Source organism: Vulpes vulpes, chromosome 1 (assembly GCF_048418805.1).
Source record: "Vulpes vulpes isolate BD-2025 chromosome 1, VulVul3, whole genome shotgun sequence".
In the NCBI taxonomy this organism is placed as follows: Eukaryota; Metazoa; Chordata; class Mammalia; order Carnivora; family Canidae; genus Vulpes; species Vulpes vulpes.
The window spans coordinates 39897849-39916185 of NC_132780.1; the positions used below are offsets into that span (position 1 = coordinate 39897849).

General features: G+C 38.0%; 1 protein-coding gene across 6 annotated transcripts in view; it reads right to left on the reverse strand.

Moving 5' to 3' along the window:
* Positions 1-18337, reverse strand: part of PRUNE2 (prune homolog 2 with BCH domain) — a 258654-nt gene that overhangs the window by 180664 nt on the left and 59653 nt on the right. For all 6 annotated transcript variants that reach the window (XR_012002387.1, XM_072762669.1, XM_072762667.1 and 3 more), the window contains exons 5-6: positions 7230-7382; positions 4423-4517 (exon numbers count right to left, since the gene is read on the reverse strand). Coding sequence is in view for 5 of the 6 variants with exons in the window: in XM_072762669.1 (XP_072618770.1) it covers positions 4423-4517; positions 7230-7382 (248 nt within the window). In the remaining variant the exon portion in view is untranslated. The remainder of the gene's footprint in view (positions 1-4422; positions 4518-7229; positions 7383-18337) is intronic.

The following is an 18337-nucleotide window of genomic DNA, read 5'->3' on the forward strand; positions in this document are numbered from 1 at the left end:
TGTCGTTAACACCACTCGGTGCTGTTTTGTTATGACAGCCTGAGCAAACTGACATAGTACACATGTCCGAATGAATCATAATGTCATTGATCATAATAATTAGTAAGCAGGTCAGTGCCTGCTTATTGTCCTTCCTGTGGAAAGCTGCTAAAGGCTCACAGCCTTGGACATGCTTAAAGGAGGTTGTGATCCTGTTTGGTGTTAGCAAGGGAACCTCAGTTGCTTTGGTGGTACCTCACTGGAATGGAAAGATCTGTCCCTTCCCCTTAATGGTATACCAGGTCTAGGAGGTATAATAACCACTTAATTTCTGGTAAAAGAACACAGACAGGGATACCTGGAGGTGGCTCAGCGGTTGAGCATCTGCCTTTGCTCAGGGTGTGATCCTGGAGTCCCTGGATCAAGTCCTGCATCAGGCTCCCTGCAATGGAGCCTGCTTCTCCCTTTGCCTATGTCTCTGCCTCTCTCTCTCTCTGTGTCTCTCATGAATAAATACATAAAATCTTAAAAAAAAAAAAAGAACACAGGCAGAATTTGTTCCAATTAGCATGTGCTTTGAAATACTTTTCTTTTTTTTTCTGATTAAGGTTTTATTATTTTTAATTTGTATACTTTCTAGTTTTTAATATGGATTTAGTTTTGGGCAACTTTTACTTCTCTCCACTGGTTGCACCACTAAAACAGGATTGTGAGCTGCACTCGTGCTGAGCATAACACATCATACAGATTTGTCTGATCACTATGTTGCCTGAAACAAATGTAACCTTGTGTGTCAACAACGCTTCAATAGAAAAAAAAAAAGGACTGGAACAGAATCAAAGCCACCTGCGTTTCTCTTCTGATACTCAGATTGGCAGGCAATGAAATGGGCACAAAGGATGAGGTACAACAACAGTCAATGAAGTGAATTCCAGTATGTGGCGTGGATGCCTCACAAGATGTGTGTGTATTTGGCTCAGAATGACCTGGAGGCCATGCAAAATGAGACAGCAGTGCCTTCTCCATGGTCCTAGCTTCCAAGTCTCTCTGTAAGGAGGGTTACCCCTCTGGCCATGCTTCTGAGAAGGCCAGTTTTTATCCATTGCTCCCCCAAGTCACATTCATCTGACCTCATAGGGAGCAAATGCAGCAAACTCTGCATGACTGTAATTATTTACTTTCTACGGTAGGTCTTTCAATAACACCTATGCCCTTGATTAGATTACAACTCTTCTTTATGATACAAACTACCAGGAAAATGAGAAAGGGCTTAGTAGCTTTCAACATAGAAGGCCTGAGGTAACCCATCTGTCAAAGCAGTGGTCTCTATCTCTTAAACCAGGGGTTCCTTCTCTTATATTGCAAGGACACAGATTCCTCTGATTTTCTCAATATTTTTGCCTCCCAAAATTAATCGGATCATCAGTCGATAAAGGTCATGACACATACAACTGTGGAATCAGAGCATTGTAAAAGACCACCAAAAATGTAAAGAAACCTTTTGTCCATTTCCCTGACGTCCCACAGAACTTCCAGTGCATTCCTTCCAGTAACAACTACTTTGCAAAGCTGCCCGATCCACTTTTGGACAACAGCTGGGTAAGCAGTACTATCTACAAATATGTGGACCATATGTGATCTATATGATCTCAGCCTTCAGACATAGTTGTCTGGAAAAAAAATTGATTAGAAGGGAACAAAGCATATTGTCTTGGATGCACAACTAAGTAGCTTCACTCTCCTAGCTGTTTATTTAAGTTGAAAAGGAAGTAAAAATCAGATATCTCAAGGACAAACTGCAAACACCAATATGTACTAAGTATTTCTATTTGTAGAGCACCTACTATATGCTCAGCACTGTGCCAAGAAATTAAAGGGGGATACAAGTCAAAGATGCCAGGGCCCCTGGATGGATCAGTTGGTTAAGTGTCCAATACTTGATTTTGGCTCAGATCATCACGCCAGGGTCATGAGATTGAGCCTCATGTCAAGCTCTGCAAAGAGTTTCCCTTTACCTCTCCTTCTGCATCCCCTCCTCCACCCATCACCATGCTCTCTCTCCTTCTTAAAAAAAAGTCAAAGATGTCATCATTATGCTCAATTAACCTAAAATATTGTCTAACTATGATTAAATAAATACATAAAACAAGCTCAAAATTAATGGAAGATACAATAACTATTTCAGTCCTAAGTTGGTCCTTTAGACTAAAGGATGGTTCAGAGGATGGTTATAAACTGGAGAATTTACAAAAGTCATCACGAAGTAGCTAGGTCTCAACATGCTTTGGAGAACATACGAGACTGAGACACTCATAGGAACTTTGAGAGTCTATCTAGATTTATTTGTTGTTTTTTTTTAAAGATTTTTATTTATTTACCTATTCATAGAGACACAGAGAGAGAGAGAGGCCGAGACACAGGCAGAGGGAGAAGCAAGCTCCATGCAGAGAGCCCGATGTGAGACTCAATCCTGGGTCTCCAGGATCACGCCCTAGGCTGCAGGCGGCGCTAAACCACTGCACCCCCAGGGCTGCCTGAGAGTCTATCTAGATTTAAAGGGTGTCTAGACAGCTGTTTCAAAACTGACAGACTGAATAAGTAACGTGCATTTGCTCTTTCAAAGAAATCATAGGATGTTACTAAGGAGCTGCTTCCCCATATCTCAATCATCTTTACTATCCCCATTATGCCCAAGTGAAAAGCCCTTATTCAGCTGATTAGCATTTAATCTGTGTACCCTTCTTGTACATGTACAAATGTCCTTCTCCATCCTCCCAGAAGATCACATAGTGTTTCCAGAGATGTACTTAATAGCCTGATTAATTACTGGACCTCTATGTAAATTACTATAAAGATGTAGATGATCATTTTATCACTTATTCAGCTTGGCAAACATCAGAGTTTAACAATTCTGAAAAGCCATTCATATACCCCTACAATATAAATAAAGGTACATTAAAGCTATGGTAAGTCTGTAATAATAATAATAGCCTTAAAATAATTTGCTAACTACAGACAGTTCCCTAAGCAATTACAAGATGCTCTATGTTAATTTAGAAAGGAATTCCAAACAAGGCATTTAAAACCTAATAAGATGCCATTAAGTGAAGGGAGACAGGGGAGGGGGAGAGGAGACAGAAAACCCTAAGGCTTGAACTAGGAGAAATGATTCTCTGAGCTACTGACCCTTGCAAGATCCATATTTTCCTTGGATTTCTATACACAAAGCAGATTTCTAATTGAAGCTGATTATCTAGTTACTACATCCCAAATTGCATGTATTTCTTGTGTTGAGTCACATCAACATCTAATTATAGGGAGCATCTAGCAATTTGAAAGTCCATAGAAACAACTGTGTCAGTCTACCAACTACCTACAATGAGAATGTGCTCAATAAACTACAAGGTATGATGTAACCACCAAATGTGATTCCCTCTAGTAACAACAATCTGCTTCCAGGTACTCATATGGATCTATGACCTGAATTACTATTTCAAGCAACTGGGATTAAATTTTTCAAAGAAATTACAGGTAAAATCACCTGCTTTACTCATGGGTTTTCTGAGGCATGGACACCCCATACATGCCTGCTATTCCCTAGAAGTATATACATTGATATCATCATTAACATCATGAGGTGAGTGAAAAAAAATGCTGATACACAATTCTAAAAACCAAAATATGAATTGCTATACAGCAATTTTTATCTCCATAAACTTGAGAGCTCAGTGCCTCAACCAAGACAATATAACAGTGTAGAAATATGAAGACTTCGGCATGGCACAAATGTGTTTCTGTAAAATATCATCCCCATTAGTTAGGTTAATTAAGATTAACATACAAGTCATTGAAAACCCCCAAAGTAGAAAAAGGATAATTTACCAAGGAAACACACAATGACAAGAGTAATATTCACTCTGAGTCATTCATTTAATAGATTGGAAAAGGAGTTTTATGAATACTTGAACTGTCACCATTGATTACTAAAAATGACATGCATCCAAACAGCCTACAAGCGCCAAAGGACAACTTGTTTTCTTAGAATAGTTCTATGGACAATGTGGGGTGGTTCACCGAAAAACTGGAAGTGAATCCAGTCACATATATAATCCTTGCTATTAAGCAGACTATACATATGCACACATACAAATGTGAATGCTTGTGTTTCAGGTTTTTTTTCTACTGAAATGAATGAAATACCACTTGCCTTGGGAATCCATGTTTGCCATTTTTCACTGACTTAGCACAGTGGTTTCATCCAAAATAATAACCCGCATTCTTAGTCAAATATATCATAAAGAAGCATTCATAGCAAAAGAGTAACACTGACTTATGCTGTAGAGAGTTGTACACAAATTGCTCAGACTGCAATTCTGTAAAATCTGTCATTGCCCAAAAAATCAACCACCAACTAAACAAACTAAAACCTATTCCTACCCTTACCTCGAGGGTCATGCTCACAGTACTAATGGCCACTTTTATTTCTCCATCTGACAGCTCCTTTAGATCTTTCAGCATCATCTGTTCAATACTTAAACCTGTAGATGAGAGGGGAAAACATTATGTTACACTTGGGGAACTTTTCTTGGTAACATCAAGGGATTATATAAAGAATTCGGCCTGTTAGTCTCAATACCCACCCCCCAAGATCTCTTACTCATAATAAATACATATTAAGAAAAAATCACATGAGTGACAATATTTGCACCAGTCAGGATCCTAGGAGGAAATAGAATTCACCCTCATGATTTAAAAAAAAAAAAAGATTTTTAATAACAGGATACTCACAGATACGTGGGTGGGGCTGAGAAAATGAATAAAAGATGGTGAAGCATTCAGACACTAGCAAAAGGGACACAGGCAAGAAACAGAGACCTGAAAGTACAGGAGAGTGGCTGCCAGAAACTTAGCATCAAATCAGTAAGGAAGCAAGGAAGAAATACTACAGCCTCTCTCTTCCCTTGAAACACACACCCCATGTGTTGCTAACTCTCCTCACCAACCAACCCCAACCAGAAGCCACAGGACTAAATGCTCAGAAGTAAAAGACTCTAGAGGCCCATAGCAGACAAGAGCAGAGAATGGAATGGGAAGAGGTGCACAAATGAGGAAGACCTAGTGTAATCATGCAAACTTGCTAGGTCACACCTCACAAGGCCAAAATTTGCTTTCAGGATGGATTTAGTTGAGCTCCTGTATTTTCTAGTGTAATTTTATTCAAAATACACTTTAGATATGTAACCCATAAAACTACCATAATTAAATTGGTCACCCTTGTGACCAATTGCTTTGGCAATTGGAGCCACTGGATTCCTTAAATGATGAGAAGAATAATCTGAAATGGCTGAATTATCCAAAACTGCATAGTTTGAGTCAGCTGACAATACGCTTCAGTAGAATTTATCTGCAAAAGATAGGAAAAGGTCTGGCTTGACATTTAACTCTCACTCTAGGTTATTATATCTGGTTAGGCCTAACCTCTTGGGGAGAAGACCCATAGTAAAGCCCAGTAGAGAATATATATCCTTCCCAGATGCATGTTTAGATACTAAAGTTGACTGCTTGCCCTCCTAACTTAGAACACTCTGTCAAGCACAGCAGTGTAAGGAACCAGATGAGTACTAAATATTTTTCTTTGGCTTAAAGACTGAAAGGCCACAATGTATCATACTGCAGCATAAAATGATTTATAGAATATACTGTGACATTAAAAGCTTGATCTAGTTGTGGGGCACCTGGGTGATACATCCAGTTAAGTGCCCAACTCGTGGTTTCAGCTCAGGTCATGATCATGAGATAGAGCTCCAAATAGGGCTGCATGCTCAATGAAGAGTCTGCTTAAGACTCTTTGCCCCTCCCCTCTGTGCACACATTCATGCATGTACACGCACTATCTCTTTCTCTCAAATAAATCCTAAAAAATAAAGCTTGGTCTAGTTTTGAAAGTGAACAACAAAATGCATACCGTCATGCAGCTATTCATACACGTACATCCACACACATACATTTGTAGCAGATGCATCAATGCCCCCACTCATTCTTCCTATGTCAAGGTCTTCCCATCGCAGTGTGGGAACATGATGCCCAAACACCAGCACGTGAGTCTCTTCCTAAGGATTTTCTCTAGCCACCAGAGCTTACTCTGGGGAATTAACAACTCTTGGAACTAAGTATCTCTCAATAGACCAGTGGTATTTTAGTAAATGTTGAATATCAGCAATAAAACCTGATTTGCAGTATTTGTTCGTTTCTGTGGTGTGAACACTTCCACCATGGCTTCCAAGCTGCTGACTCAACATAACCTAACTCACAAAACTCCTGACAAATTACCAACCAGTCCCCAGAGGTTGAATGGACAAGTTTTAGCACAGCACTGCAACCTTCAGGTGGGATAACAGTGAGGTGCAATTTACATTCTTTTCTTGGGTTCCCTAGCGGAATGAAGGATGACCTCCCACAATGCTAAGCTGCTTGATAAATCACTCCAGTGTTTCTGGGGAGCACCCGCCAGATAAACTACTTTGCCTCAGGCCTGCCCCTGCCCCCGGGGAATTCCAAACTAAGGGAAAAAGTTATGTCAATGTCTGGGTTCAAATCCTGGCCTGGTCACTTGCCAGCTGTTTATGTGATTGCAAGAAAGAAAAGCTGCCTTTCTGTGCCTCAGTGTTCACATCTGGAAATTGGGGATAATCATAGCACCTGACTCTCAGGGTTGTCATGAAAGCTCAGTAAGATAATCCATGCAAAGTTATAGCAGCAAAACTGTGTGTGTATCAGGTACTCCTGGAATTATATCTACTTATTATTATTATAAAATGAGTGAGCCAGGAAATCCACTGTCTTAGTAAAGCTGAGATTGAGAGAACAATTTTATCTGCTTAGCTGTCTTCTTTTTTCCTAAAATTAATTGATTTATGAAATCCCATTGTGCTTGACATTGCTCCTGCCACATTCTCAGAATAGAACCAGCTCAGCACAGGGATTTCATGTAATGAGGCATCTGGGGTGCACATTAGATGCGTGTATTAACCATACATCCAGACACAGAGGCCTCAGAGGAGAGACTGCAGTACAGGCTGCCTGCTTCCAGGTAAGCCAACATTAAGTGCCTGGAAACCTTCCACAAGCACAATCATAGGGAAGAAAATGAAGGCACCCTCAAATTCACTTTCTGGGCCCTGGCAACATGCCATCCCATAAACCATCCCTCCTCAGGAGTTGCAACAGAGCTAAAGAACAGAGTCACTCACCCTGAGCGCTGAATTGGGTCTCTTGCAGGACATTGATAATGTCTTCTCTTGGAGGCAAGCTAGGAAATTTCTCTTCCAAGATAGAGAGAATTTCTTCTTGCTTCTCTGAGATCTTCTCGGATTCCATGGTCATCCACTTGAAAAGGATACTACCTAGAAGACATGAATGAAAATGGCCTTAAACTTTCTAGCCAAGCCAGTAAAATCAATGTTTTCTAGCCTCTCGAAAGATACTTCCACTTTCAGTTTGCTGCCTGGACCAGAGGCCTCCACAGAGTAACATTCAAGAGGCAGTTTTTAGAAAACCCTTCCAATACTATCTGCCCTGCCTCTTTGTTCACCAGATGTTCAGCTCTACAACCTGACTATAGCACACTCTGTGGTACAGAATTTATGAGTAAAGAAGCAAAATGCATAGCTTTTCCCACACAAACATACAAAAATGATAGGTGTTGTTTTTTTATTTCAGAATGGAATTTAATGGCTAACTTTTCAAATATTAATATTATTTAATATTTCCCTTTAATATTACCTGAAAGAGATCATGGAGGAGACTGTGCCCACTCATCACATTATTGATTTCATATATGAACTTCTTCCTTTTAACAAGCAGATGATTGCAGAGTCCCACTATCAGCAGCAAAGCAATCTGACAAGGTCACCACCTGGAGCCCCTTCTCCATCTTCCAGGCACCACACACCACTTTGAAGTCACCACAGAGTCCTGGCATTTCTATGCACAATCTCACCTTATAAAGGAGGAGTTACCACCTGTCACATCCCCTTCCTCTGCATTCTGATCCCAGGCTAACATGGAGCCATGACGGGGGGAAGAAAAGTTTTGTTTAATGATGGATGATTAAACTCTCTAAAAATCCCCACACCTAACTGATTAATCAAGGTGTCACCATCTCTCTGGCTTTCAGTGTGGCCTTACTGATAATCATAGAGGGAAGGAAAAGAAAGAGATGGGAATGGAAAAGGAGAAGTGATGTAGTGAGTAAGGCAAAACCATGGTACATGATCTCAACATCTATCCTGAAACCTACATAACCTAGAGATGAGCTCTACAGTCTCTATTAAACATCTTGAAAACCCCCATGCAAGTCATCTGGCCTGTTACCACTTGTCCATTTTAAAACAGAAATAATACTGCTTTGCCAGCTTATAAAGCTATACTGGGCAGCAATGAATGTAAACATCAGAATAAAAAGTAAATAATCCCTCATATATTTAAAACATTCATTCATTCATTCAACGAAGCACTAGGAAGCACCTCCCATGGGCCAGGTGCTGTGCTAGATGCTAATGATTCAAGACTGAAATAGAAACAGTTTTGCCCTATGAAGCTCAGAGTATTTAGGGGCTATAAACAAGTCAACACATTCAATTTCATTATTCAGGGGATAAGAAATATCATCGGGGAAATATAGAGCACTCCAGAACTAGGCCAGAATTTAGGAGTCAAAAAAAAGTTTTGTAGAGAGAGTTAACTTTAGCTGAGACTTGAAAGATATCTTAAGGTGAAAGAAAAGTATGAAGATCTCAAGTCAGGTAGACCAGGTGTGAAGGCACTGAGGTGGGAGAGTCTCTGGTCTCCTCAATGAACAGCAAGCAATTAATGCAAACCAGATAGAATCATTTTAGAAAAAAAATTGGAAAATTTGGTTGGAGAAGTGGATAGTGGTAAGGTCATGAAGGGCCTTACAAGCCATCTTAAAGTTTGTCTTTTATATTCGAGAGGAAATAGAGAAGCATTAAAGAGTTTGAAGCAGTGAGAGGCACCTGGCTGGCTCAGTCAGTGGAGCAAGCAACTCTTGATCTCAGAGTTGTGAGTTTGAGCCCCATGTTAGTCCTAGAGTTTACTTTTATAAAAGGGTTTAAGTTGCAAGGGATAACATGCTCACATTTATGTTTTATAAGGACCCCTCCAGCTACCATGCAGAGAATGAATTAGGGCATATTGGGAGAATTAGAAAGCCATTTTTAAAAAGATTTTATTTATTTATTTATTTATTTATTTATTTATTTATTTATTTAAGAGAGAGAGAAAGAGACAGAGAGCACAAGCAGGGGAGAGGGAGAAGCAGACTCCTGCTGAACTGGGAGCCCAATGTGGGACTCGATCCCATGACCCCAAGGTCATGACCTGAGCTGAAGGCAGATATTTAACCAGCTGAGCCACCCAGGTACCCTTGAAAGCCATTTTAGATGAGAATTAAGGAAGGAGCAATCAGCATGGGGAGAAGTGAGCAGATTCGAGACAAATTATCATTTAAAGGCAGAGAGTAGCCAACTGGACTCTGAGCATACCCTTCGGTCTGACAATCACTGATGCAAAATTCAAAACATAAAGATGGTTTTTCCAATCTTTGTTAAGGCAATGGTGAATCTGAATTTCAAATAAAGACCTCATATGCTTCTGGCTCTGATAAACTATCTGTACCGAGAACAAGGAGAAAAGCTAGATAAATAATAACAACAACAAAAAATCTTTGATGGTGTCAGACTGCTACCCAGGTGACTATCTTAAAAGTTAAGATCCTGGAGATAAGATAAGTGCAAAAAGGTGAAGCCCACATCTAGTGTGGTTGTTCCTCTCTAATTGGTAATTCATAATTTGTAGCCAACGAGATAAGAAGGTTCATAGATCTAACAATTATTTCACAGAAATAGTGAGACAAAAATTGAAGTCTAGGGATCTCTACAGAAAAAGGGTCTTGGTTAAATAACCCAGGTTTTAAGAGGAAGCCCCAGAGAGTTATACCCTAGGATAGAGAGAGGTTGGAGAACGATGGTCTGCAGGGTAAATCTGGCCCAATGCCAAATATTATAAATAAAAGTTTTATTGGAATAAAACCACACATATTATTTACGGATTTCTTGTGTGCTATAATGATAGAGTGAGTAGTTGCAACAGATACCTGTAGGCCTGCAAAGCCTAAACTATTTACTATCTGACCATATACAGATAAAGTGTGTTGACCTCCACCATAGCAGAAGGATGGAGCAAAGATAGATTAATCTTCATGATGACTGAAATCCTGATTCAAATAAACTCAAACACAAAATAGATTACGTTTATCTGATACTCTTAATTGCCTCTGAGATGCAAAAGTCAACCCTCTCTAGATCTCATCAACCACACTCATTGTCTCTACATTTTTCATGTATGTTATTCAACAATCAAAAAAAAATTACCAAACATTAAAAACATATGACCTTGGGATCCCTGGGTGGCTCAGCGGTTTAGTGCCGCCTGCAGCCCAGGGCGTGATCCTGGAGTCCTGGGATCGAGTTCCACATCAGGATCCCTGCATGGAGCCTGCTTCTAACCTCTGCTTGTGTCTCTACCTCTCTCTCTCTCTCTCTTTCTGATGTGTGTGTGTCTCTCATGAATAAATAAACAAAATCTTAAAAAAATAAATAAAAACATATGACCAAATGACTGAAAACTCTAGAGGGGGGGAAAAAAAACTCATGAGAAAATGAATGGAAACAGAACCAGAGGAGATTAAAAAGAAAGTAGCTGGAAAATTGCAGTAGAGAGAATCTATAAATAAAATATTCAGGGATCCCTGGGTGGCGCAGCGGTTTGGCGCCTGCCTTTGGCCCAGGGCACGATCCTGGAGACCCGGGATCGAATCCCACATCAGGCTCCCGGTGCATGGAGCCTGCTTCTCCCTCTGCCTGTGTCTCTGCCTCTCTCTCTCTCTCACTGTGTTCCTATCATAAATAAATAAAAAAAATTAAAAAAAAAAAGATTTAAAATATTCAAAAGAAATTTTTATTTTTTAATTTTTAAAAAAATTTTTATTTATTTATTTATGAGAGACAGAGAGAGAGAGGCAGAGACACAGGCAGAGGGAGAAGCAGGCTCCATGCAGGACTCCGATGTGGGACTCGATTCTGGGACTCCAGGATCATGCTCTGGGCTGAAGGCAGGCGCTAAACCGCTGAGCCACTCAGGGATCCCCAAAAGAAATTTTTAAACTGTAAATTTAGGGGATCCCTGGGTGGCGCAGCGGATTAGCGCCTGCCTTTGGCCCAGGGCACGATCCTGGAGACCCGGGATCGAATCCCACATCAGGCTCCCGGTGCATGGAGCCTGCTTCTCCCTCTGCCTGTGTCTCTGCCTCTCTCTCTGTGTGTGTGTGTGACTATCATAAATAAATAAAAAATAAAAAATAAAATAAATAAACTGTAAATTTAATAATTGAATTTAAGACTCAAAAAATGTGTTTCATAATGGATTAAATATACTGAGGAGAAGATTAGTAAATTGCAAAATATGTCAGAAGAAAATATCCATCTTGAAGTATGGAGAGAAAAAAGACAGGAAAAATATAGAGATAAGCATAAGAAAACCAAGGAGCATGGCAAAAAGGTCTAACATGCGTGCAATGGGAGTTTCCCTTGGGGAAGAAAGAAAATGGGACTGAAATTATATTTGAAAAGGCAATGGCCAATCACCTTTCAAAATTAATGAAAGCTATCACTCTACCATTCATGTTAAACTATGAACCCAAATCAGGATAAATGCAAAGAAAAGGCCCTCTAGGCACATGACCCTAAAACTGCTAAAAACTATAGAGAATAAAAATCTTCAATCAATCAGAGAAAAAGGAGTTTGACTGTCAAAGGAACAAAAATAAAACTGACCTTATCAGAAATAATGAAAGGCAGAAGACAATGGAATTATCTTCAAAGTGTGGATATAAAATAAGTGCTGTTCTAAAATTCTATCCTGGGTGAACATATAAAATGAAAGCAAAAAAGAAGACATTTCCAGAGAAATAAACTGAAATTGTTTGTCAAGAGGAAACCCACACTAAAAGCAATAGTAAAAGCAGAATAAAACTATGATAGGTGGAAGTAAAGAAATGTAGGAAGGAAAGAAAAACACTGGAGAATGTGAATATGTGGATATGAATAAATCAACATTCACTGTATAAAACAATTTCAATATCTTTTTAAAAAGATTTATCTATTTATTTTAGAAAGGGAGGGGCAGAGGGAGAGAGAGAATCTCAAGCAGACTCTGTACTGAGCATGGAGCTCTATCTCACAACCCTGAGATCATGACCTGAGCTGAAACCAAGAGTCAGAGGCTTAACCAACTGAGCCACCCAGGAGCCCCCAAACTATGGCAAAATCTTACAGAGTTTTAAATATATGTGTGATTAAAATACATTCCAATAGTAACAAATTTCAGAAGGAACCACATCAAGGCAAATTGCTCTAAGGTTCTTGGATTGCAGGGAAATGGTGAAAATACCAATTTATATGAGATTTTGATTATATGTTATAATCTGTGTTGTAACTACTAAAATAAGTCTTTAAAATGATTCATATATCACAAGCTTACGTGGGGAAATGTAGTAGCAAAAAAGGTATAACAGTAGTAAAGAAATGAGGAAACAGGGAGAATGTGAGACAAGTTGAAAACAAACAGGAAAATGACAAATTGAAACCCAAATGTAAGTGTAATTATATCAGGTGTGGAGATAATCAGTGTTTCTTGGGTGTAGTTTCAGTGTTGCATGATGAAAAACTTCTAGAGATTGAATGCACAACAGTATGAAAATACTTAACATTACAAAATGTACAATTAAAAATGGTTAACATGATAAATTTAAAGTTACATGTTTTTGCCAATATAAAAAAGACAAAATACTTATATTAAAAGAAAAATTATCAAGCTGAATTTTAAAAGTCATAAGAGCAAGATACTGTTTGTAAAGCATACCTTGCACATAAGGATGTTGAAAGGTTGAAAGTAAAAGGTAGAAAAAACTGTAACATTGGTATAATATACTAATATCACGCAAAAGAATATAATATATAATATATATTGCTTATTTTATATATAATATATATTATATATTATATATATTGCCTATAATATTTATATATATATAATATATATATATTGCTTAATATAAGGCAAAAAGAATTTCTTGACATTAAGATGATTTTTTTACTATTAAATAGTCAATCCTCAGAATAATATAGTATTATATTTAATACTATTAAATGTAAATCCCAAATTTATATGTGCTAAATAACACAGCTTCATATGCAAAGCAAAAAGTGACAAAACTGGATCAAGAAAGGTAAATGCATAGTCACAGTGGGAAATTTTAAGACATCCTTCTCAGCAACTCTAAGAACCAGTAGGAGAAAAATCGGTAAAGATGTAGATTATTTGAGAGCCACCTTCGTGACACAGTCAGTTAAGCATCCAACTAGGTTTTGGTTCAAGTCAGATTGATCTCCCTATGGCTCCATGCTCAATGCCGAGTCTGCTTGATTTTCTCTCTCCCTCTGCCCTGCTCCCTCTCTAAAATAAATAAATATATCTTTAAAAAAAAGATACAGAATATTTGAGCAACATGAGTAACAAACTTGACCTAACCAGTATATATTGAACATTGTCATCAACAATAGTGGACTATACTTTCTTGTCTAGCACAGATAAGACATTAATTCAACTAACCATTTGTTGAGGCATAAATCAAGTCTTTTTTTTTTTTTAACACATCTCTGTATTTATGTATTAGATACAGGCATGGGGTGGATAGGGCACCAGGCTCTCCTTGTCTCCCCAGCTCCACTTCTGTTCACCCCCAGAGACAGGAGGGGGTGTGAGGTGTGGCAGCGTTTGGGGAGAATCAAGTGTTAACAAATTTCAAAAGACTGCAATCACAGAATTATATTCTATAGCCACCAGGATGATAATCTGGAAAATAGTAATAGAACAAAACTAGAAAATTCTCAAAATTTGCAAATTAAACAATGCACTTCTAACTCATGGTAAAAGAAATCACAACATAATTAGAATGTATTTTAATTGAATAATAATGAAAATATGACATTTAAACTTGTGGAACACAACTGGAGCTATGTTATGGGGAAAGATATCTTTAAAAGCATCAGATATTAAAAAAAACAGCAAATATTCAACTAAAAAATGTAGAAGAAAAGATATAATTAAAAATATAAATATATCGGGATCCCTGGGTGGCACAGCGGTTTGACGCCTGCCTTTGGCCCAGGGCGCGATCCTGGAGACCCGGGATCGAATCCCACGTCGGGCTCTCAGTGCATGGAGCCTGCTTCTCCCTCTGCCTGTGTCTCTGCCTCTCTCTCTCTCTCTCTGTGTCTCATGAATAAATAAATAAAATCTTTATTAAAAAAAGAAAAAAGAAAAAAAGAATGAAACAAAGCATAATTTATCAAAATGAGGAATGAAATAGTGACATACTACAGATTCTAATGACACTAAGAACAAACTGTAATAGATTATAAAATTCTGCTGAAAATAATTCTGAAAAAAACTCAACTTCTCAAAACTGGCAAGCAAGAAATTTAAAATCTGGATGGTTTTGTAGCTACTTAAAAATGAATCCATTAGGGGCACCTGGCTGGCTCAAAGAGGAGAGTGTGTGACTTTTGATCTCAGGGTCATGAGTTTGAGGCCTACATTGGGAGCTGAATTTACTTAATAAAAAATAAATTAAAAATGATTCCATTAAATTTAATATCCATAGTTTCAAACTTTAAAGATATATATTAATTTTTAACACAAATTCTTCCAAAGAATAGAGAGAACACTTTCCAACTTATTTTCTGAACCTAACCTAATCTCAATACCAATATCCAATAGGGACATTGCAAGAAAAAAGAAGTAAAGGCAAGTCTCTTTTATAAACATAGCAAAAAAAACCAAAAAAACAAAAAAACAAAAAACCCTTAAAACTAATTCCAAATCAAATTAGCAATATATTATAGGTTATTATATAGTCACCAACTAGGGATATCCTAGGAATTAAAAGACAAATTAACATTCAAAAATCAATCAATATCATTCACCACATTAATAGAAGAAAAAATCATTATGATAATCTCAGGCAATGTCAAGTAATAAAACTACTTCATAAAATTCAAGATTGAATCATTACATAAAATCTCAGCCAAGCAGAAATAGAACACAACTTCCTTAATTTGATGAAAGGCATTTATGAAAACTAAACAAAGAAAGCAAACCTTGTATTTAACTGTGAAGTATTGAAAGACTTCCACCTCAAATCAGAAATGAGGCAGAAATGAGATGCCTGCTATAACTATTTCTATTCAACACTGTACTGTGAACCCCAGCCAGGGCAATGAAGAAAGCAAAAGAAGTAAAATGTATAAGGAAAGAAAAGAAGATATAAAAATTGTAATTTTTCATAGACTATAGATTTATGTATATAAAAAACTCAAAAGAACCTATAAATGAGCTCAACATAGTAGGTAAATTTAGCAAGGGTGCTTGATATAAGCTTAATAATACAAAACCTGTATTTCTATAAGCAATCATGATTAAAAATTGAATTTTAAAATTAAAAAAAAACTGTAATAGCATCAAAACATAAGATCTTTAGGAAAAAATTCACAAAAAAATGTGCTTGGCTTATAGTCAAACCAAGAATCCATTTTCTTTGATTTGAGGATCTTAATGTTAAAAAACATAAAATAGAAGTGCAGTATTCAGAAATTAATCTAACAGACACTGCACTAAACAGAGTCTTGCAGAATAATTCAATGAAAGACACTTCTGACATTGATTTATGATTGTGACTTGACAGAAAGATGATATACTGATATAAGTGGGGAAAAAATAACTCCAAAAGATGCTCACCATACTCCGAGTTGTTTTTACTGCAAAAGAATGGCTATGGCCCAACCCTATTCATGGATTCATCTAAAGCAAATTTTTCTACTTCACATTAAAGACCCGTTTATCTATATACTTAGTTAAATATCAGTATCAGAATATATAGCAGCCAAAGGCACTCTTAGCAAAATCAAACCTGTTTTTGGAGCAAGAGTTGATTTGGATCTGAGGATTTGTGGATTTGACTTCCAGCAAATTCTGCAGAACTAAAAAAATATTTAAATCCATACACATGTACCCAGCAGTGTCCCTGTTATTCACGGGCCAGGAGGGATTGACAAGAAGCAACAAAGAAAGCAATTATAATAAAATTGTAACAAACATTTCATTCCATTAGAAAAAAAAAATCAACCACAATGTTCTTTGTTCAAAAGAATGGCAAAGTGAAGGACCTCTTGCCAAAAGCAATTGCAGTACATTAATATTAAACATGATCTAATGAAGTCAGAAGTTGTTTGGGGAAAACATTCACCACAGTAAAGGCATATTCTGCATGATAAATTCTTAGCAGAAAAGAAGGAATTTAAACCTCTTTCCTTGTTTCACTTGGGATCGATTTTTTTTTCATACTGGAACAAAAAATACATAAATAAAAGCATGAATCATGGAGGGGGCAGGAGAAGGAAGGAGGGAAAAAAAGATAGAAAATACAACAGCTCACATTTTTGCCTGAAAAGGGACAAAAAAGAAGCGTATTATTCAAGTGCTTAATAATCTTCTATATTTAAAATGTCTGAATTTAAGAATAAGGCTCATCTTGGCATGGCATAAGAACTCTGAGGTTGAGGAATTGTTCTGGTTTTATAACTAGCAAAACAAATAAATAAATAAATAGTAAGTACTCTCTTTCCTCTACCCACAAGGCAGATCTTCCCTCTTCCTCAGTAAAACAGGACAGAAGAAATTCCCTTTGGACTTTGTAACCATTTCAGGAGACAGATGATTCACTGGAAGAGGATGATTCCCTCTTTGGGCAGGAGAGGGGAAAAAAAAAAAAGAAAGGAAGGAAGAAAAAAAAATCTGGCACCAGTTCCTCTCTCATTTGACCTCCTTAAAAGGATCTTTTTTGAAGCTGTTAATCCAGGCTACTAAAATAGCAAGCAACTATTCTTTATTGAAGTTCAGATGGAACTGCCAATAGGAAGGAGGGAGTGTGTTTCTTAAAAACCTCGGGCATGGGTTTTCTGTGTCCTGAGCGATGAACAATCGCCCTCATTTGTTTCACTATTCATACTGTGGCTCTGTCAAGGCCTTATACAAATAAACGTGACAGGCCTTTCAGGGGAGTGTAGTCTTAATGGGAACCCGACTGGTAATCAGTGGCTGCAATCTCATCATGGCCAGCTGGTTCCCAGAAACACGCACGCACAAACACACACACACACAGGCTCACGCCTGCACATAAATCCCCAATGCGATGATTCAGCGATTTAATGGACCTTAAATTTGGCAATAGTCTTCTCGTGCACACCTCTGGGGAAATTAAAGAACACAGGTTGAGGATTCTAGTGGGTTCATAATCGTTTGCTTTTGGCAAAAACTCAAGGCAAAACCAAACACCAACTTCAGGCCACTCTGAGTGTATCCAGTGACTTTTAAATAGGGGCAGGTTGCAGCTTGTCTGAAAATGATAACAAAAAGATCATAGAAGCGGAGAGTAGCAAGGCGGGGGGAAAAAGGAAGAGCAGGAAGAGATGAAAAGGAAAGGTGGAAGAGGAGAAAGGAAAAAAGGGGGATCCCTGGATGGCTCAGTGGTTTAGCGCCTGCCTTCTGCCCGGGGCGTGGTCCTGAAGTCCCGGGATCGAGTCCCACATCAGGCTCCCTGCATGGAGCCTGCTTCTCCCTCTGCCTGTGTCTCTGCTTCTCTCTCTGTGTCTCTCATGAATAAATAAAATCTTAAAAAGAAAGAAAGAAAGAAAGAAAGAAAGAAAGAAAGAAAGAAAGAAAGAAAGAAAGAAAGAAAAGAACAAGCCACAACAGGGAAAACAGACATGGGGAAGGGGAGAGAAATAAAATGGGATTTCCAAAACTCAGGGTCATTTTCCATCCCATCGGAACGAACACATTCTCTCCTTAGACAAACAACTTCTCACAAATAATTAGAAAGTAATCTATGGAAGTCAATCTGCGTCTTCCAGATGAAAGTGATGCTAATGATCTGTATCTTGAAATTTCTAAGTTTGAGGTACATCTTATTAAAAGACCACAGCAAGACCTAGCTTTTGTAAGACATATTAATTTAAGGAAATGCAAATCATGTGGACTTCATTAAATCCCCTGCAAAGTCTGAACACACATCGGCCATGAGTGAGTCACCTGTTGACATTTACCCGTAACTGTCCTGCCAGGGCCCAGAGGGTACAGTGACAAGGGAGATCATTAGAGA